At 41.7% G+C, this 20376-nt stretch overlaps 3 protein-coding genes, 1 long non-coding RNA gene and 1 pseudogene across 6 annotated transcripts in view; 4 read left to right on the top strand and 1 right to left on the bottom strand.

Moving 5' to 3' along the window:
* Positions 1–947, top strand: part of LOC115663315 (uncharacterized) — a 71955-nt gene extending 71008 nt beyond the window's left edge. The window contains exons 7-9 of the mRNA XM_056317817.1: positions 70–238; positions 332–446; positions 687–947. Coding sequence (XP_056173792.1) covers positions 70–238; positions 332–446; positions 687–896 — 494 coding nt within the window. The 3' untranslated portion in view covers positions 897–947. The remainder of the gene's footprint in view (positions 1–69; positions 239–331; positions 447–686) is intronic.
* A 223-nt stretch (positions 948–1170) lies between these two features.
* Positions 1171–2482, bottom strand: LOC115663316 (uncharacterized). Of its 2 annotated transcripts, XR_008817950.1 has the most exons (3): positions 2065–2482; positions 1576–1974; positions 1171–1475 (listed from the first exon to the last, which is right to left on the bottom strand). It is a non-coding gene; the product is annotated as an uncharacterized LOC115663316 (long non-coding RNA). The 2 variants fall into 2 exon arrangements; XR_004003409.2 differs by having other exon boundaries at positions 1576–2482.
* Positions 2483–6832: 4350 nt separating this feature from the next.
* Positions 6833–10770, top strand: LOC130139888 (putative disease resistance protein At1g50180). The gene is made up of 3 exons (XM_056317838.1): positions 6833–7889; positions 7979–8089; positions 8926–10770. The coding sequence occupies exons 1-3, from the start codon at positions 6878–6880 to the stop codon at positions 10680–10682; spliced, it is 2880 nt and encodes a 959-aa protein (XP_056173813.1). The 5' UTR covers positions 6833–6877; the 3' UTR covers positions 10683–10770.
* Positions 10771–13756: 2986 nt separating this feature from the next.
* LOC115666210 (probable disease resistance RPP8-like protein 2) lies at positions 13757–16786 on the top strand (annotated as a pseudogene).
* A 294-nt stretch (positions 16787–17080) lies between these two features.
* On the top strand, positions 17081–19900 carry LOC115665027 (protein ABIL3-like). Of its 2 annotated transcripts, XM_056317830.1 has the most exons (5): positions 17081–17839; positions 18544–18675; positions 18936–19018; positions 19112–19262; positions 19347–19900. In XM_056317830.1, exons 1-5 carry the CDS (start codon positions 17687–17689, stop codon positions 19365–19367), a joined length of 540 nt encoding a protein of 179 aa, XP_056173805.1. In that variant the 5' UTR covers positions 17081–17686; the 3' UTR covers positions 19368–19900. The 2 variants fall into 2 exon arrangements, with proteins under 2 accessions (XP_056173805.1, XP_056173804.1); XM_056317829.1 differs by having other exon boundaries at positions 19112–19898.
* Positions 19901–20376: the final 476 nt, after the last annotated feature.

Here is a 20376-nt window from a genome sequence, read left to right as displayed (position 1 = left end):
TTTGCGAGTTTAAATGATTACAGGAAGAGTGAGAGCTTTTGTAGATTGATGTGATGATTGTACAGGCAGATATATCGGGGCATTTATCTTGTCAATCGGGCACTCAGTTGCCTGGGTTATCCCAGCAAAATGGCAATGTTGTCCTGAATATAGTAGCTGCAGGCACTGGTGCCCTTCATGCTGCGTTCAGCGTGGACACGGATCTTCTCAGAGCTCGGAGCTATATGCAAGAGAAGATGTAATCTAATCTAGAGCACTTGTTCTTGTGCTTTAGCTTCCACAGTTCCATTGGTCCTTGTTTGCTGATTGAACTTTTTACTGTCCTTTTCAGCTTTGTTCTATTAGCACAGAGGCATGCACAGCCAATTAATGACTCTCAAATGCAGAAGCTGAAGGATATTGTTATACGCCTCGAAGACGGTCTCTTCAAATCTTCTCACTCAAAGGTCTTCCCATCCTCATCATTTCTCTCCTATTCTTCTTTGTAAAAGTACAAAAAGCGGCTTATGATTGTCCTTTATTGGGTATTTTTATAGTGTTTTACATTTTATATCTGTGAAAGGCAATAATCTGTTCATTTCTCTTGTCTGGTTTCACCTGTGTTTTCTCGTGATTATCAGTATTTCCTTTTTTTTGGTGAGTAGGACTTGACATTCTTTTGCTACTTTGAAATTACAATTATGTAGGCTGAGTATATGAATTTGGGCACACTGGAGTCCCGGTTGCGTAGTTTGATCAAGCGTCCATCTATTAATAATCGAAATCCAGTGAATCCTAATTCAATGACAACGATGATTCCAACTCCTGGATTGTCGCATAATGGGAGTTCGACCATGATGGCGACATCTTCAGTGGATGCACCTCTGAGTAATATGGACGGGAGTCGCAGCATGTAGCCGACGAATGCAAGCACGGGAAGCCTTATGTCAAGTGGTGTCACGCAAACACAGGAATCCTTATGTGAAGCCTTATGTCAACTTGAATTGTAAATGAACGTTTTCATTCAGATGTAGACCTTATGTAGGATGTTTTGCTATGTTTTGAAGTTGGGGTATAATTTGAACGATTTTCCTGTTTCCCAGAATATCAATGAAGATATAAACACCTACACACTGGCGCTGATGATCAAACATTCACTTGGAAATTCGACCAGAAAAGGATGAGAATGCAAAACAATAGGGGATTTATTCACATTCCAGAAAATGTTACAGCTAAACTATTCAACCTGTCATTCCCTATGAAGGAACAAAAAGAAGCACGACATACGACAAACCTGACCTGTGGACTCTGCGTGTAAGAATGAATCACATGCCAGCTACTCAAGATTTTTCCAGCGATCAAACATACCTGCTTTCGGAGTAAACCCAGCATCAGGTAAATAGCCATCTCTGCACATGATGCTGCATTTCCCGTGATGTCACCTGAAATTCTGGCAACTTTTATTCCATTTTTGGTGGCAGCGTCAATATCAACACCTTCATGAAGATGTAAATGTTGGGTACTAAATTCAATTAAGATCTAACAAAACATAGTAATAATACTGACAAAATAAACCAAACTCAGGGAGATTATCACCTTCCAGACCGACACCATATTGCATTATAAGCTTCATCTGTTTCACTCAAGCTATAGTATCTGAGTCGAGGCGCTTGTTCTTCACCACACAAATATGGTAGTTTCCTATAACATGGGGCACATCATCAAGGGCCACCTCATCGACCTACGAAAATGGAAAACAGATGAACGAATGATCTTCAAGGTGCAGCTAGATACAAAATTTGGAAACATATGAAACAGTAAGTCCTTACACTGCCATAAACCCAAGCACACTGATTAACGCGAATATATCTACATTTAAACGTAAGACCAAACCGAATGTGCAAAGTTGAACATGCTTTCTATTCCTAGTCTGTTATTTATCCAAAGGCATGTGCTGGCGATAATGGGATCGTTACGGCAAGTTTAAGTAGGACCCTGACAAGAGCAGATTGGTTTTTTATTTAGCCAAGTAAAAATTTCATCGCTTACTACAGTGTCTCAAAGTATACAATTCTACTATCTTACAACGATCAGAGGCAGAAACGGGATATCACTACAGTGCAATAGGTAGTTGAAATCTGGCTCTACCAATGGATGTGAAAATAATTGGCCGGCATCGAGACCTCAAGTCGATGCAATCAAATCCGTTTTTTCCGCTCAAAACACATCCAGCTAGCTCCATCAACCACTTGCAATCCAAGTTAGTGGAACATTAAGCATTTTCTTTCATATACCGTAGGGGAATCAGAATCACATAGGGTCTGAACCTGGATAAATGGTTATTGGCTCAAGTAGACTTTGGTGTGATAGGCCAGGAAGTAGGGCCTGCAAAAGAGGATGCGGGTGACGCCTTCTTCACCGGCTCCGTTCCCATTTCCCTCCACTTCCGTTGAGCTTGTGAAGCTGTAACTCGGAGTTACAGAGAGAGAGAGAGAGAGAGAGAGAGAGAGAGAGAGAGAGAGAGAGAGAGAGAGAGAGAAGGCAGGGACGTTGACGTACTGACAACTGGGGACGGGTGAGGTAGAGAAAGAGACGGAGTTTGCAGCCTTCACAATCTACACCAAAGTACAGAACATTCCTCGATGACAGACTGAATCAAAATCCGAAAGGATGCTATTCAGTTCGATCGAGTGAGCTAAATTCGAGGAAAAGACGGTAACAAATCGATCGCCACTGCATTTTCGACATAGACTAGCCAATCAAACCGAATCATGTCCAATCGCAGGTAACTAAGTACGCTGATTGAGTTGAGCTGGGACATGAACAGCAGATATCAGTAGTAAGCGAGAGAGAGGCAGCCGTCATGATAGACCTTGCGCTTCTTCTGCTTCAGGTGCTTCGTGAAGACACGCTCCACTTCTTGGAAGCATCATCCAGGGCGGTTTCTGCATTTGGGGGGATGAAGAAGAAGAAGATCTTCCATGGATTTCGAGAGCTGCGAGAGTGACACCGCCTTTGAGAGCTTAAATAGTTATGGCGGGAGATGAATAATTTAATATGAGTTCAAAGGCTAAGTCACTGCGCAACCACACACTTTGCGTGACTTTCTCAAACAAACTTCTGATTCGATTTTAACTCACACCGCGAGCTAAACAAGAAAGCCTACTAACAGGAGAGCATCTTATTTAGCACGATGGCATCAAGCAAACTCATGATTCGTCCTTTAATCAAGAAAGCCTTTATACCTTCTCAAGTCTCTGTCATAACCCTCCTGAGAAGTTTAATCACATTCTGTTGGGGGGGAAAAGATCCCAAAGTGTCCATCGAGAATTTTGTTGGACCCATATTTATGCAAAAGTTTCAGCCATTGAATTATGTGCCAAGTAGGAATTATCTGTTTTTTTTTTTACTAGCTTTGGACATCCAATGCGGAATTTCTTCCCTCTCATGACTCTCGCGCGTGTGTTCGGTGCATTTTGTGCGGGATAATGTGACCGATTATATAACCAATGTAACAGACTAAATTTTCGATCCTTTTCCCGGGATTTAAGAAATGAATATTTTGGTCAATGCACTTATAGTGAGATCTCACCCGGAAATGCGCATTCACGGGATGCTAACCTTAGGGGTAAGGCCATTATGGGACTGAGTTCGCACGACCAAAGAACTCGATCTTGGTTCGACCTTCGACCATAAGGATTGACGAGGGAATGTTTTGAGCCAACCGAGACCGATCTAATTGATTGATCGTGTCCGAAGGGAATTAGCGACAGACCCTCACAATTACATGACAATCGAGATCGCCTTGGTACAAGTAAACTTAAACGTGATTGGACTTAGTATCGGTCACGGGTCGAGAGCGCGTAATCCCAACGAGCCACTCGTTAGCAAGAGATAAGCTAAAGTCGCGATTGTTCGATTTTAGTCATTTCTTGGAATTCGGGCCCGGGAATCGAGAATTTTGAAAGTGACAATTTTGAGCGGTCAATAACGTTTTTGGCTTGGCCAACCTTGGGGCCACCCATTTCTGCAAAAAAATGGATTTCGGTTCGGGACCGGAAAAATTACGATTTTGCCCCTCTGGACCCCGACGTTGATTTTGAGGCCGTATGAGATTATTTTTCGCGGCCGATGTCATTTTAGGGTGGCCACGCACATTTAGAGTTATTACGGTCAAAAATTGGAATTTTGGCTCGGAAGTAAAAAATAATATTATTTTAATCCCCAGGACTTTGTAGTCGATTTTCAAGGGCTTAAGAGGCTATTTTCGCGATTCTGACGCCATATTATGGTGGCCACACCCATTTGGGGTTGGTATAGCCAAAAATTGAAATTTCGCCCCGGGACCGGAAAAATGACCATTTTGCCCCTGGGGTATTTTTGGGTTCCGAATTTTGGGATATTTTTGGACTAATCAGGTCTGAAATATCAGCTCAATTATTGGACCTTGGACGCTTTTGCCCCTCAATTATTGGATATGGACGAACGAGAACCGTCAGATTAGGGGTATATTGGTCAAATTCTCCGGATCGGCGACACGTGGCGCCATTAGCCCATTATATTTGACTGGTCTGACCAGCATTCTCTCTCCTCTCTCATTCTGGCCAGACCACTCTCTCTCCTCTCCCTCGAAACCTCTCTCTCCCTCTTCCTCCTTCTCGGCCGCCGTCCGTACGCCGGAGCTCGCCGCCGCCGCACCAGAGCTTGAACAGCCGAGCTGCTGCCGCCGTGACGCTTTAGCTGTTCATACGTCGCGCGTACATCGCCGTCCGTACGGCGTCCGTACGTCGCCGACCGTACGTCTCCGTCGGCGACGCCGCCGTCGCCGCTGCTCTGTTCCGGCCACCATCCAGCCAGCTTGCCCTGTTTTTATTAGGTAAGTGTCTCCCCCAAAAACTACCTAGGACCTCGGGTATTTCTAGGCTCGTTTAGGACCCGGTTTAGGCAATTTTTATGGCTGTTTTGGGACTGAATGAGTGGCTGATTGTTTGGTGGTTGTGGACTGAATTGGCGATGAAAATTTGAGGTTTAGGAAGCTCGGGTAGGGCTGTGATGTTGTGGCTGGATTGGGGGTTGAATTATGCAATTGATTGGCGAGATTGTGCTTTGAATGGAAATTTGGTATGTGGTTGTGTGAATTGTGTTTATTGGCTGATTTTCGAGTGATTGTCGGGCCGAATGTGGATTGGTGATATGCCGTGTGTGTTTGGCCATGAGGTGTGGTGGTGTGATAGTGCATTCGCGTATTGAATTCGCGTGCCAACAATGTGTGATTGGGTGGCGTGTTCGTGTGACAAGGATGTGAAATTGTGAAATGTGTGTGTGAGGTGTGTATGTTTGGCCGTGCGTTTTTTGGCCGTGTGTAAGTGTGGTTTGAGTGGAACGAGGGTATGGAAATGTAGGATTTGTGGTAAAGGATCCGTCCTGAGGAGTGTTCGTTTACACGGGACGATGCTGTCCCTGACGAGGTGACGATACCCGGCCCGACGGGGTGTCGATGCCTGACGAGGTCAGAAGACCGTTGGCCTGATGCGTTTTACGCGGGCACGGTAATTAAGGAAAGGGAGAAGTAGGATTCCGTCCCGAGGCGTGTTCGTTTACGCGGGACGATGCCGTCCCTGACGAGGTGACGATGCCCGGCCCGACGAGGTGACGATGCCTGACGAGGTCAGAAGACCGTTGGCCTGATGCGTTTTACGCGTGCGCGGTAGTGGTGGAAGAGTTGAGAATGAGCGGGAATTGGCTTGAGGTGCGAAATTCGGAAAAGGGATGCGTGGTGTGGGTCAGTGTGCGAGTGTGTTTGTATCGATTGCTATGGTGCTCGATTATGAGGTAAAATACTGCTAGGCACGGTATGGGACGTATCCAAGTAGGTTTTGCTTTATAATCGAGGCACGTGCGTGACTGTGATTCATCTCTGTGGTGTATTGGCTGTGTTATTGTCTAACGTGCAGGAACGTGCATGATGGATTCCAGGTAGGGTCGTGTGTGGTTGTTAGTTTGGTTGATTGTGTGTGTTCTGCGTGTTTTCGTCTGGCGGTACGTGAGTGCCTACGTGTGGTTTGGGGTTGTACACTTATTGAGATTCGTCTCATAGTTGTATAATCCACAATTTCAGACCCCCAACCTTAGACCCGGGAAGTTCGCCTCCTCTTTTTGGAAGTTCGAGGAACCACCTTTGGTGCTCGGTGGAATTGCAGGTGAGTGTCCGGAGGCTCAAGCCCAGAGAATCAGGAGCAGAAAGGAAGGCGACCAATAGGCTTTCCCTAGGATATTTTAGGGGTTGTTTAACTTGGGTTATCCGATAGTGAAGTTAAGATAACCAAACCCCTGAACTTTTGTTAAAACGGTGGCGGAGGATGTTCGTCTGTATTTATGTTTGTAATACGATGTTTGTATATTTGGTGCTGTATGAAGATGTTGTTGTTTGATTCCTATGGTGTTCTACCCCGTCGTCGTCATCTTTCTATCCGGGGTTTTTATATTTACTTCCGCATGTGGCTCTGATGTTTGGGTTGGGTCGGCGACGTTCCTGGGACGTCGCATCATTTCGACCGGAGCGGGATGTCGTGAGCTCGATGGGGTTCGGGGCGTGACAACCAATGCTGGTCTTGAGATTTTTTGCTTATCATAAGTGATGACTTATTTGCACACCGATGATAATCTCTTGGAAGATTACTCCATTATTTTCTTCTTGGGGTGCTTTTCTTGTGTCGGTGGTTATAGAATATGTGATTATCAATGCAATACGCAACTTTCTGAGAACTTATTCCTTTCCACTCTTCTTTGCAGCTCGCAGGCCTATATGTGTTCAGAGCTTGGTAACGCATGATAAGTGAATTCTCAAGTCATTCTCTATCGAAATCTCCACTGATCATTCTCAAGTAGTACAATACCAATGGCTGAGTCGGTTGTTTCGTCCGTGGGGCAGACAATAGGAAAGCTGCTCATCGACGAGGCCAAATTCTTGTGGGGCGTGGAGGGCAAGGTCGGGGACTTGAAAATGGAGCTGAACCTGATCCAGTGCTTGCTGAGGGATGCGGACAGGAGACGAGAGCACGGCGAAGCTGTCGGAGAATGGGTCACGCAACTCCGAGACGTTGCCTATGATGCCGAGGACGTCATCGAGCGATACATCCTCAGAGTCGCGCCGAAGAAGGGACGAAACATCATCAAAGCGTATGCTTGCTTCATGGCAAAATGCATGTGCGTGCATACTTATGTGGTGGGGACAGAGATTGGGGGCTTAAAATCCAGAATTTCCGATATTGTAAGCAGGATGCAAAAGTATGGCATACAATCTGCGAAGGAAGGGGAACGCGAACACGCGAAAGCTTCCACGCCGAAACAGACTTACGCCCATTTTGAGGAGGATTTTGTTGGGAGGGAAGACAATATTAAGGAGTTGGTGAAAGAGTTGTTGAAGGATGGAAAAGAGCAGAGAGTTATTTTTATATGGGGAATGGGTGGTTTGGGTAAAACCTCACTCGCTAGGCAAGTCCTCGCTCTTGACAAAGTGAAGACGAATTTTGATTGTTTCGCTTGGTCTTACATATCCCAAGAATACAACGTGAAAGATATATTGGTGGAAATTCTTGTTAATTTGATATCTCATCAAAGAGAGAGGGTTATGAACATGATAGATCAAGAATTGTTTAAAGCTCTATACAAGATCCAACAAGAGAAGAGATGTATTGTGGTTCTTGATGATATTTGGACCAAACGGGCATGGGACAGTCTTCGAGCCGCATTCCCAGTCAAGAACACGAGAAGCAAGCTAGTGATAACGACCCGCAATAGAGAAGTAGCGGAGTATATTGATCCTCAAGGTTTTTTTCATGAACCTCAGTGCTTATCGGACAAGGAGAGCTGGGAGTTGCTGATGAAGAGAGCGTTTCCTAAAACGAAAGGTAAGGCTTCTCTAAGGATATTATCCTACCATATAGTAGCTTCAAGATATTATAAAGCTCGTTGATTTCGATTTATGGCGCTTCCACAGGGTTAGCTGTTGGACTTTCTTCTGTTGGACCAAAAGTCGGTGAAGGTATTACTGTGGGGCAAGCTGTAGAAGGTATCACAATACAGTCAGAGGTAGAGGGACAAAGACAAGGTGCTTCATTATTCAATCTGGTCTCTTGGAAGGTTTAACAATTTATAACTTGATAGCTTGTACTGGAGTTGGAATGATTGATATATGGAGTAATAGGCATCAAAATATTGATATTTGGGAAATGATATGCCTCTTTTGTTTCTTCATAGCTAGCAATTGTACCTCTAAACAAACATCCACAACTTTGCTCCTCCTTCCTCTAATGAGGATGACTATCGAAGAGGCTTTTATATGGCCAACATAATAAGCGGTTTTGATAGGATTTATGAAATAATGTGAAACCTAGCTATGTTACCTCTTCCATAGGCTTCATCTCAGGTCCACCTTTTATGCATTTGCAAATAGTTGGCTTAATAATAAGATTTGAGATTGTTAGGAAAATCGTGACTCTTTATGCGACAAAATAGAGCGGCAAAATGAAGATTTCACTAGAATGTGTGAAGGAGATTACTAGCACACTCAAGTCAGGGGAGACTACTAGCACACTCGAGTTATCCCTGTGTTGCTTTCATTTTTCTTCATCAAGCAAGATTAGTGTTGTTATACATTTGCTTGAGTCACGTATTTCAAGCCAATAGTAAGAAAGACAATACATTCTATTCATTAATTTAGGGTTCTTGATCTTTCAAGCATAGATGGAGGCATATATAGGAGCTTTGCCGTGGTCCCTACAGTCTTTCCCCTTACAAAAGCATGAATGAACCACGAAATATAAAGAACTATAACATCTTATTTATATATCTAAAACCAGATATCCGTCCTTGAAGTTGTCTTCTTATGATAGTTACATCTTTCTCTGATTGTTGAGTTGCAATTTATTGCTTGATATTGTGCAGTAAACACTGACGACATGGAGAGGTTAGGATATGAACTCCTTAAGAAGTGTGGAGGATTACCCTTGGCTGTCTCTGTGCTTGGTGGACTTTTGGCTGTCAACGAGTGGGAAACGGTTTACGAAAAGATCAATTTGCATTTTAGTGACATGAGTGATGTATCAAAAGTGTTAGCCTTAAGCTATGACGATCTACCATGGCATCTAAAGTCATGCTTCCTCTATTTGGGTAGCTTTCTGGAGGATGCAGAAATCCCTGTAAGGAAGGTTCTTCACATGTGGATTGCTGAAGGCTTTGTGTTGCTGAATGACAAAGAGAGAGAAATTCCGGTGGAACATGTAGCAGAGCAACATTTAACGGAGTTGGTTAAGAGGGGGATGGTTCAAGTACGATTCAACTTGAGTGGAAAGATCAAAACATGCCACCTCCACGACCTCATGCGAGACTTATGCGTCTCCAAGGCCACGCAGGAGAGTTTTCTAAGCATTCTTAACATTCACCAAGACAACAAGCCGGAGGATTGTACTTCTTCGATGGCAATAAAAGTCGAGTCAACTTGCAAAACACGAAGGCTTTCTCTCAATATGCATGTGAGTGCTAAAGGAAACATGATTCCGAGCATAAAATCAATGGAAAGGACTATGCTCCACCTTCGAACTCTCATGTTCTTCGGACATGTCAATAATGAGTGGAAGCAATTTCAACCTATTTTCATCAACTGTAAGTTCCTTAGAGTTCTAAAGCTGGAGCGCCTTCCAAAGATGAAAGGAAATTTACCTAAATCAGTGGGAGACCTAGTCCATTTGAGATTCTTAAGTTTTGCAGGAAGTTGGTTCAAGGGCTTGCCTCAATCTTTGGGAAACCTTGTATGCATGGAATTCTTGAACCTGCATTTTGTATCATGTGATACGGTAATTGTGCCAAATGTGTTGTGGAAGATGATAAGGTTGAGGTGCCTCCAACTTCCCATCATGTTTGCAGTCCAGGAGAAATCCATTGTGCCAAATGTGTTGCGGAAGATGACAAATTTGAGGGGTCTCCGCCTTCCCATCCTGTTTGACGTCAAGAAAAAATCCAATGGGGATCAGAAGAAGTTGCGGTTGGACACTTTGAAGAATCTACGGACATTGAGAAACTTTTGTCCGGATAACTGTGATGTGAACAATGTAGGTAAACTGACCAATCTGCAAAAACTAACTGTTATTCGTTGTCAAGAGTCGGAGATAATTCCAAAACTTGCTGAATTCACTTTAAAACATCTTCGATCCTCATCTTTTAGATTCTCAGGCCGTGATCGTTCATTCACCGAAGGTGAATTGTGTCAAATGTCAAGTTGTCACCATTCTTGTACGTTGTCCATACATGGAAAAATAGAGAAGTTACCGGAGCACAAGAATCTACCCCAGCAACTGAGGAAGCTAGTCTTACTCTATTCCATACTCGAAGAAGATCCGATGCCGATATTGGAGAAATTGCATCACTTGGTTGTTCTCCTGCTGGGTTCTTGGGCTTTTGTGGGAAAGAAAATGGTTTGCTCTGCAGGAGGCTTTCCTCAACTCAAGCATTTAGTTCTTTCTGATTTGTCCTATTTGGAGGAGTGGAGGGTCATTGAAGGAGCCTTGCCTCATCTTTCTCGATTGGGGATCAGCAGATGTCCCAAATTGAAGATTTTGCCTAGAGGGATCTCCACATATGATGGTTCGGGAGACATGTTTGATGAGCTTTGGAGGCACCCTGACTTGGGGATAGTGCCTTGGTAGACTAATAATTAATTTGAAAGGCCAAGTAGGGCATTTCTACTCTGGCATGAAGCAGCCCCATAATAATTTTTTTCCAGCAAAGTTTGTAATGGGCTAATCAGTAATCATATGACATTTTGGATCAAATCTTGTGTCTATGCAAATGGAGCAATCCTACAAACTTTCTGGTCTTTCTTGTTGGCTGGCGTAGTTGGCAATGTGAGTGCTATTCTCCCTCTCCTCTCCTCTCCTCTCTCTATCTCTCTCTTAATTGTCTCTCTACTTCGTTCGTAACTCCTTTACGTGAAAAGAGATTTTTGTCTTACTTTGTTAAATAAATAAATTGTATAAAAATATTAACGATAATAATATTGTATTTGCTAATTCATTTGTTCAAGCCATCCCAAATTCTTAAATTTACATCATAACTGTTGTCTAACATTAAGTTAAGCAGTACGCGCACTAATTGCATCCGTATATTTCTTTATTTCACGCTTGCTCTTCTCTATTGAGTTAGAACCCTGGCGTTATCTGCATAATCTTCTTTTCTTTTCTTTGCTTTCTTTTCCCTTTTGAGCGATACAAGGAGAATAAAGAGAGAGTTCGTATTTTTCGTAATTTTAAGTTGGCAATAAAATTCAAATTCCTTGGTTGAGCGAAAAAAAAATCGAATTACTTCGCTCGAGTTAGCTCGACGGGGGACGCTAGAACGCTAAGGGTGCGAATGGTAACCATTCTGCTCCAGAAATCAAATTCTTGCCAGAAATTGATTTCTGGAATTCTTGCCAGAAATTGATTTCTGGAGGAGAAATCTGTTTGGTAAAACATGACTAATTCTGCTCCAGAAATTAATTTCTAGTGCAGAAATCTGTTTTGATTTGTTGATTTTTTTTGCACCTAAAAAAATTTAAATTTTACTCAAAGTGGGTGGCCACATGTATTATAAGCCATTTTGTAAATTTTTGAAAGTTTTGATTTTTTTTAATTTTTTTTGGGCACCTAAAAAAATTTAAATTTCACTCAAAGTGAGTGACCACAGGTATTCTAAACCATTTTGTGAAGTTTTGAATTTTTTTATTTTTTTGGGCACCTCAAAAAATTTAAATTTTACTCAAAGTGGGTGGCTACAGATATTCTAAGCCATTCTGTAAAGTTTTGAAATTTTTTGTTTTTTTTTTATTTTTTTGGGCACCTCAAAAAATTTAAATTTCACTCAAAGTGGGTAGCCACAGGTATTTTAAGCCATTTTGTGAAGTTTTGAAAATTTTTATTTTTTTATTATTTTTCTTTTTTTTTGGCACCTCAAAAAATTTAAATTTCACTCAAAGTAGGTGGCCACATGTATTTTAAATCATTTTGTGAAGTTTTAAATTTTTTGATTTTTTTTGGGCACCTCAAAAAATTTAAATTTCACTCAAAGTGGGTGGCCACATGTGCTTTAAGCTATTCTGTGAAGTTTTGAAATTTTTGATTTTTTTTTATTTTTAAAAAAAAAATTCACCAAATTTCATATTTTCCCGAAATCTGACTTTTTTTATTTTCTGGAAATTTTTATGAATTTTTCTAGAATTTTTCAATTTTTATGCATTTTCTGAAAAAAAAAATTGTGAGAAAATAGGGAGAATGCATTCCGGAATCAAGAAGCTACAAAAAGTAGCTTCTCTTTTTCTTGCCAAAAACTCATTCTGGAATCAATAATGCATTCTGGAATCAAGTATTTTTAACAAACGCATTTTTATTCCAGAATGCAAAAATCGCTCCAGAATGAATTCCGGAAATTTTTTAACAAATGCCATTTTGTTCCGGAATTCCGGAACAGAATTTTTATTCCGGAATGCATTCCATGCGCACTCATTTCCAGCCATTTGTGCGTAATCGTTTCGAAGCTCACATCACGCATTTCATTATCATAAATTCCATATCCATTACGCAAATTTTGCCCATTCTGTTTCGTTTCCTTTTCCCAATCTTCCTTGCGGACTTCAATGGTGGGGAATCTGTCCGTTTCGCTCGCCGTCGAGACGAGATGACTCGCGACTTGCTCATGGAAGATTGCCAATTTTGTATTTGATCATAGGATATTTTCCTGGCCTTGCCTGCTTGGAAGAAGCAGATATCGAAATTAGTGTTTTCACATGGAGATGGACTTAACCAATCTAACCCCACGAGTAGACCTAGATACAATTAGGTTTGACCTGTTGTTATAGTAGAATTGACTCTATGCACACTTGGTGACATCTACTATCTTCATCGGTCAAAGAGTTGCAAGGCATTGACGTAGGAATAGGCCAACTAGGGTTGCTCGTGTCCGGTTTAATTTAAGTTTTAGTTTAGTAGGTTGGAAATAGTCATCGCACCGTCCGTGGGCTTGTGCTTACTCTTGACTGTTGGTATTCGGATGCCATCTTGCAATATTGACTTGGACTACACCGCATAGGAAACTCATGTCAGATTTTTCTTTAATGAAGATTATTTCAGTCTGTGTTCTTGTTGTTAATGTTTTGTGAGGAAAGTGTCCCTTGTCCAATTACCTTGCGCCCCATACCAGACGCATAAAGAATGAAATTTTATGCCTTGTCATGTAGCAACATGGAGATATAGTGATTTAAGAAATGTCAAGGAATCACGACACAGAAGTTATTTGATTTGATGTGTGATATTCTTCAAGCAGATCAAATGAGGAGAGCAGGATTTGTGCATCAGGAAAGTTGTGATGATTAAAAACTTAATCTATCTCGGAACACAAGATCTCATGTCTTCATAGCCACATTTAGAGGGAAAATTGCTGTGACTTTTTTGTTCAAACAAAATTTTATTGAATCTGAAAGTACTTAAAACATCAAAACCCACGTCAAGGGCATCAAAACAAAGTAGATCCCAAAGAGGTTGGGGGGATGGACTATCCAATTTGAAGATAAATTTTTTAGTCGATAAGCCTTACAAATCCAGTCTACCACACTATTGAACTCTCTTGTGCAATAGGCTAGAGAAATGTTCTTGAATCGCCTCGTGACCCTGCGAGCTTCCACCATAAGAGCACGTGCTTCCCAATTACCTTGATCTGAGCTGTTAACCACGTGAACTAAAGACAGGTAGTCAGATTCAGCTATGATATCTTCTTCCTTCTTTGCTTCGAGGAGAGAGAGAGATCAATGAGCAAGCCTAGGGTTTTTGAATAGAAAAAAAGTCATGCTTCCTCTATTTGGGTAGCTTTCCATAGGATGCAGAAATCCCTGCAACGAAGATTTTTCACATGTGGATTGTTGAAGGCTTTATGTCGCCAAATGGATATGAGGAAGAGAGAGAAATTCTAGTGGAAGATGTAGCAGAGCAATGTTTAACGGAGTTGGTTAACAAGGGGATGGTTCAAGTACGATTCAACTTGAGCGGAAAGATGAAAACTTGCCACCTCCACGACCTGATGTGAGACTTATGCATCTCTAAGGCTATGCAAGAGAGTTTTCTAACCATTCTTAACATTCAGAAGGACAATGAGACGGAGGGTTGTTCTTCTTCGATGACAATAAAAATAGATTCAACTTGCAAAACATGAAGGCTTTCTCTCAATTTGCGCATGAGTGACAAAGGAAACATGATTCTGAGCATAAAACCAATAGGAAAGACTATGCTCAACCTTCGAACTCTCATATTCTTTGGATCTGCCGGAGGGAAGTGGAAGCAATATCAACCTGTTTTCATCAATTGTAAGTTTCTTAGAGTTTTGAAGTTAGAGAATCTTTTTTGATAAATGGAAAATTACCCGAATCAGTGGGAGACCTAGTCCATTTAAGATTCTTAAGCTTAGTAGGAAGTAAATTTATGGGCTTACTGCAATCTATGGGGAACCTCCTATCTATGGAATTCTTAGACCTATGTATGCGATCAAATAATGAGGTAACCATGCCAAATGTGTTGTGGAAGATAAGAAGGTTGAGGTATCTCCGTCTTCCCATCTTATTTGTCGTCAAGGTGGACTTTCATTTTTTCCGGAAGAAATTGCAGTTAGACACTTTAAAGAATCTATGGATATTAAGAAACTTTTGTTTGGAAAACAATGATGTGAATGATGTAGGCAAATTGCCCAATGTGCGAAAATTGACTTTTGCCATCATTAGGGGGCCACATGACAATTTTGAGATATTTCCACAACTTGATAAATTCGTTTTGAAAAATCTTCAATTCTCATCTTTTTATTTCTTGTCCCATGACCTTTATGATTCATACACGGAAGATGAATTGAGTAAAATATCGAGCTATTCCCATCCATGTAAACTGTGCATAATTGGAAAAATAGAGAAGTTACCTGAACATAAGAATCTGCCCCAGCAATTGAGGAAGCTGGTCTTACTGGGGTCCAAAATGGAAGAAGATCCGATGCCAATATTGGAGAAATTGCATCACTTGGTTGTTCTCCTACTATGGGATGCTTTTGTGGGAAAGGGAATGGTTTGCTCTGCAGGAGGCTTTCCTCAACTCAAGCATTTAGTTCTTGATGAGCTGCCAAATTTGGAGGAGTGGAGGGTGGCTGACAGGAGTGATCGGTTCCAGGGTGGGTTGGGTCCAGACCTGGAACCTGAAACCAACCCTGTTATAATCGGTTCCTAATTTTTTGAACCTGAAACCGACCCTATTTACCCTGGACCCTGTTTTGGAACCGACCCTATTTTTCCGGTCCGGTTTCAGGGTCTACCCGAGAACCTGATTTTTTTTAAAAGGTGATTGACCATGACTTAAAGAACTTGCCAATTTTTTGGTCCAAGGACTATCCTAGAACTAGGAGGCCATTAGACACTGTGGTTCCATTGCTGAGTTGCTTCTGCATGATTGAACTCATAATCTTGAGTACGAACTGATAAAGACTCGCTGAAGTTGAATCATCCAACTACGCAAGATTTGGTAGTAAATTCAACAGGCGCTTACAACATATAACTACACAGATGGACCATTCTTTGACTTATTGGTGCAATTGCAAACTTTTTCTTGTCTACGATGCTAAACTATATTCTAGGATCAAATATCGCTGTTCTTATCTACGATGCTAAACTGATATGTGATGAATTATTCCCTTCCTATTCATAAATTACAAGTAGCAAGCATAAAATGTTAACGATCTGCATGCTAACAAGCTCGAGTTCTTTTCTTTTCTATATTGGATAAAAGGGCGAAATTTCTTTTTAGTGAATTTAAGTTCTTCATCTAAACCAAAAGAAATTTCTTTTCTTTTCTATATTGGACATCCGTGATCTTTAAGGAGCTTGCAACATATAGAGTTTTGAGTTGAGGCCAACCACTGAAATCAGGCATGCAACCAACGCTTATATTCTACCATTAAACAAACTCAGAAGTCCAAGAAGCAAGAGATAAAAGTTTTTAAAAAAAAAAACTTAGACAAGCCAGATTCCGCAAGATCAGATGGCGTCTCTTCCCTCAAGTCCTCCACTGATCATCAAAATTCAGAGAATCTTCTACACCAACCCAAGCCCGTGGCGAAAAACCCCTAAAACTCGAACGCAAAACCTCAAACTCGAACTCGAACATTTCCCCAACACGAGAACAGATTCAGAGCTCGAGCTCAAAACCATTTGACCTTGCAACAAAGATGAAGAAGAGAGAATGAGGGAACGGAGGACTCACGGATTGGTGAGAGCCTGGAGCGAAGCGAACCAGAGCCTCCTCGGCCATGCGTAATTGCGTTCTTGCGGCGAAGAGAGAAGCGAGACGAGGAGCGGCAAAGAGAGAAGAGAGGTAGGGTAACGTGATCATCATTTAGGGGTTTTTTTTTTTTACATTATCTTAAAATCGGTTCTAAAACAGGTCCGGGTCGGTTTTTACTTGGAACCGGAAACCGGACCGGTTTTAACCGATTCCAAAAAAATGGAACCGGTTCCCAAACCAGTTCTAACAAGAACCAGTACCCGGACCTGTTTTCGGGTGGGTAGGTCCGGTTTCCGGGTAAACCCGGTCCGGTTGCACACCCCTAGTGGCTGAAGGAGCCATGCCTCATCTTTCTCGATTAGGGATCGGCCCGTCCCAAATTGAAGACGTTACCTGAACTTGAAGGAGTCCACACCCATGACGGTTCTGAAGAAGTTGATCGTGAGTATTGGAAGAGCCGTCGTCTTTGACGGTGGTGAGAGAGAGATATGAGATGTGGGTGGTCACGGGGGGCCCCAGCCGCCCGGAGAGAGAGAGAGAGAGAGAGAGAGAGAGTGGGGTGTGTGTTGCGGAGAAAATGGGGTGGTGTGTTGTCGGGGGTGGGCCTCAACCCCTCCCCCCCGCACAAAAGATAACAGCAGATGCGGAAAATGGAAAACTTTAATTATTAATATCGCAATAATGCTTTATAAAATTGATATAAGAGTATAAATATCCAATCTGGTATTATTATTAGCGAGAACCGACTATTTATTACGGCAATCCTTAAATAAATTATTCCATGCCGTCTTCTCTTTTTCTTTTTCTTTTTTATCACAAATCATTGTTCGTTTCATTTCCCCCTCTCATCCTCGTGGACTTCAATCAGTTGGGGGACTCTGTTTGTTTCGCTCGCTCTGGAGATGGCTCGGGGACTTTTGCTCATGGGAAGACTGCGAAGTTTTCGGGAGCGCCGTGAGGAGAGGCGGAGCGAATTCGACGCTTCTCCAGAAGACGCTGGATGGTGGGAGGGAGGCATACATGAAGGGAATAAGAGTCGATAGCTCGTGGTCTTGAAGGGCGCCATCTGTGAAAGCTGCTGCCATTGGAGGGGAGGGGGGAGAGGAGATCCGATCATTTCCCATAGTGCTGGTCAGATGTTTGACGAAATGCGCATGCGAGCGGAAACTGGGGGTAACATAAATCTGGAAATCGGCGTGTCGCTTTCTGCTCGTGCAATCGATTTCTCTGTGTATATATATATAGATAAACGATGACGAGAAATACAACAGTGCATTTTGCACGCCCCAGTCTCCTACATTTTTTTTTGTCATCAGTATCCCCGTCTCCTACATGTAAGGCTGCAAGATATATACTTAAAAGATTCTTTCATGTGCGCTTACATTACCTCTTTCCCTTTGAGCAACAGCAGCAGTGAAATTGCTGGATGTAGTCAGAGAGCATATGATTATATGTCGATTAGTGACGCACGGCAAATGTTGCTCTTCTCCTGCGACCAAGAACTTGCGGTATATGTCAAGGAGGTAAATATTATGTGAGAGGATTTTGGCTTTCGCTGCCTGGATTTCTATTCTCGATTGATTAATTAAGTCGAAAAGATGATATCCGCTCCAGCATCAGTCCAGAAGTTTCTTTTCCCCTTAATTTTTTCCTAAACTCCAGATTGAGCTCTGTGAACGTGTGATTTCGCTTTCTATCTTTGCTGCATAAAGCTCTCAAGACCGAGCAGAATCGATGAATCTGGGGTTTGCAATTTCGTAGAGTCTTGAGTGATCCAAATTCATATCATTGCATGTGCTCTTTGCTCTCTTAGTGAGATTCTTTCTTCCTTGTTTTTTCCTTCTTCTTTTTTGGACTTGCTGTTTGGCAATGATCTACGTGATCAGTGAATTGACAAAACAAGAAGAAAAGTTTGCTAGCGTTGGCAATAACTGTTGTCATCAGCACATGAAGAGCTCTGAGTTTTGCAAAATAAACATCTCCAGGATTATAGCCTCAGCTTTGTGGGAAGGAAATGGTGAGATAAGATTGTGGGAAGAACAGCAAAAAGAAGAAAGTGCGTCTTCATAATTTGGCTGGATGGTGAAAGAGAATAGAGAAGGAAAACATTCTCTTTGTTACAATGAAAATTAGAACTAGGCCGAGATGGTGTCTTGGGATTGGATAATGACAGTCAATGCACGAGGGTGTGAATTTGAATCTGATTGCTTCATCTTCGTTGTAACAGGTGAAGATACTCTTAAACTTCGGTATGATGGATGCTTCCCAGTTGCCTTCTTCAGTTTCTGCTCCTCAGGAAGCTTCCAATTATGATGAGCTCTCCGCGAAACAGAGTTTGAACTTTTTAGATAGCCTGAAGGTACTTCATAATACACCTGGAGCTTTCTTCAGTACAAAACTACTGCTATACTTCTTCTGGTATTTGATGTAATTTTCCTTTATGTTCCCATTTTCCACTTTCATATCCATATGTGTTCACGAACAAGTTACTTTCCTCTACCTTTTTCGCGTATTAGATTATCAAATTCCTTGTGATCTAGTCTGCGTCCTGAACAAATATCAGGGTCAAAAGGTTCGGATTCGTTATGCATGCTAATCATAGCCTTTTTCACTAATCAGGACCTGAAGGATCTTAGGAAGCAGTTATACTCGGCAGCTGACTATTTTGAATTGTCTTACAACAGACATGATCAGAAACAATTGTGAGATAAATAGGTTTTCACTCCATTGTCGTGTACTGGGTTGAGCATTTCTTCCTGTTGCACATCTGTTAAATTGCCTCGACAATATTGTAGAGTGGTGAACACATTAAAAGATTATGTGACGAAAGCTTTCATAAACACTGTGGATCACTTGGGCTCCTTGACTTATAAGGTCAACTGTCTCCTAGATGACAAGATTGAGGAAGCATTTGCAATTGAGCTCAGATTCTCTTGCGCTCTACAGGTGTGCAATATAATTAGCTTTTCCTTGTTTTGTAGCGTCAAGGATGGGAAGGGCATGCATACCCTCTGATCTACCATGTGCAAGGGTATAACAGATTGCAGCTGATCAAGAAGAATTAAGTTCTTGAAAATCTGAAATTACTCCAGATACACTCCATAATGTGCCAGATTATATCACATTGTGACAAACTAATTATCGTGCTTCGACAATAGTATGGAAAATGGCAGGGAGAACTGCCATTTCTCGTGCCACCAACTTATTTATCACAAGTAGTGATAAAACTTTCGACACTGTTCCTGTGTTTTAGAGACATTGACGTGTGAGACGTTCATAGACCATGGAAGCCTTTGTCAGCAATCACTAGCAATAATGTTGAAAATATGTATCGAGTTTGAGCCCAAAGCGAAATTTAAATATTCTTAATTGGATATTTTGCGGCCATTCGAAATCGAGCAAAGCAAAAGAGACGTGAGTTTCCTAATGAAGTTGGAGTCTTTGCCCACTGCAAAAAAGGAAAGTCCAATTGTGTCAGAGAAAGGAAGGAAACACTACTTGAAGTCGGCCAAAGAAAAGTCAAAAGAGGAAAGTTCAAACTTTGACTAGTTGACCGAATAACATGATTTTCCAATAGGGGTGATCGGTTCAAGGGTGGGTTGGGTCCAGACCTGGAACCTGAAACCAACCCTGTTATAATCGGTTCCCAATTTTTGGAATCTGAAATCGACCCTGTTTTCCCTGGACCCTGTTTTGGAACCGATCCTATTTTTCCGGTCTGGTTTCAGGGTTTACCTGAGAACCTGTTTTTTTTTTCCTTTTTTCTGGTTTCATTTTTTTTCTAGCAAAATAATATATGTTCTTGTCTTCGATGAGAAACTGATATGTGACGAATTATTCCCTTCCTATTCATAAATTACAAGCAGCAAACATAAAATGTTAGCGATATGCATGCTAACAAGCACGAGTTCTTTTCTTTTCTATATTGGATAAAAGGGCGAAATTTCTTTTTAGTGAATTTAAGTTCTTCATCTAAACCAAAAGAACAACAAGAATGAACAAAGGGGGACTCTTGATGAACATATCGGGTTAACTCAAGGGGGTTCTCAACTCAAATATG

This window comes from Syzygium oleosum, unplaced genomic scaffold (assembly GCF_021117445.2).
Source record: "Syzygium oleosum isolate NSW1041296 unplaced genomic scaffold, Sole_v2.1 Sole_v2.14, whole genome shotgun sequence".
NCBI lineage: Eukaryota > Viridiplantae > Streptophyta > Magnoliopsida > Myrtales > Myrtaceae > Syzygium > Syzygium oleosum.
The sequence above is the reverse complement of the archived record's forward strand: the minus strand, read 5'-3'. Positions and strand labels throughout refer to the sequence as shown.

Bases quoted from the DNA above. Each gene is read 5' to 3' on its own strand.
- LOC130139888 (XM_056317838.1), top strand. From the start codon at position 6,878: ATGGCTGAGTCGGTTGTTTCGTCCGTGGGGCAGACAATAGGAAAGCTG. The intron at 7,890-7,978 runs GTAAGGCTTCTC...GCGCTTCCACAG, and splicing joins AGCGTTTCCTAAAACGAAAG to GGTTAGCTGTTGGACTTTCT. The intron at 8,090-8,925 runs GTGCTTCATTAT...GATATTGTGCAG, and splicing joins GGTAGAGGGACAAAGACAAG to TAAACACTGACGACATGGAG.
- LOC115665027 (XM_056317829.1), top strand. From the start codon at position 17,687: ATGTGCGCTTACATTACCTCTTTCCCTTTGAGCAACAGCAGCAGTGAA. The intron at 17,840-18,543 runs GTAAATATTATG...TCGTTGTAACAG, and splicing joins TTGCGGTATATGTCAAGGAG to GTGAAGATACTCTTAAACTT. The intron at 18,676-18,935 runs GTACTTCATAAT...TTCACTAATCAG, and splicing joins ACTTTTTAGATAGCCTGAAG to GACCTGAAGGATCTTAGGAA.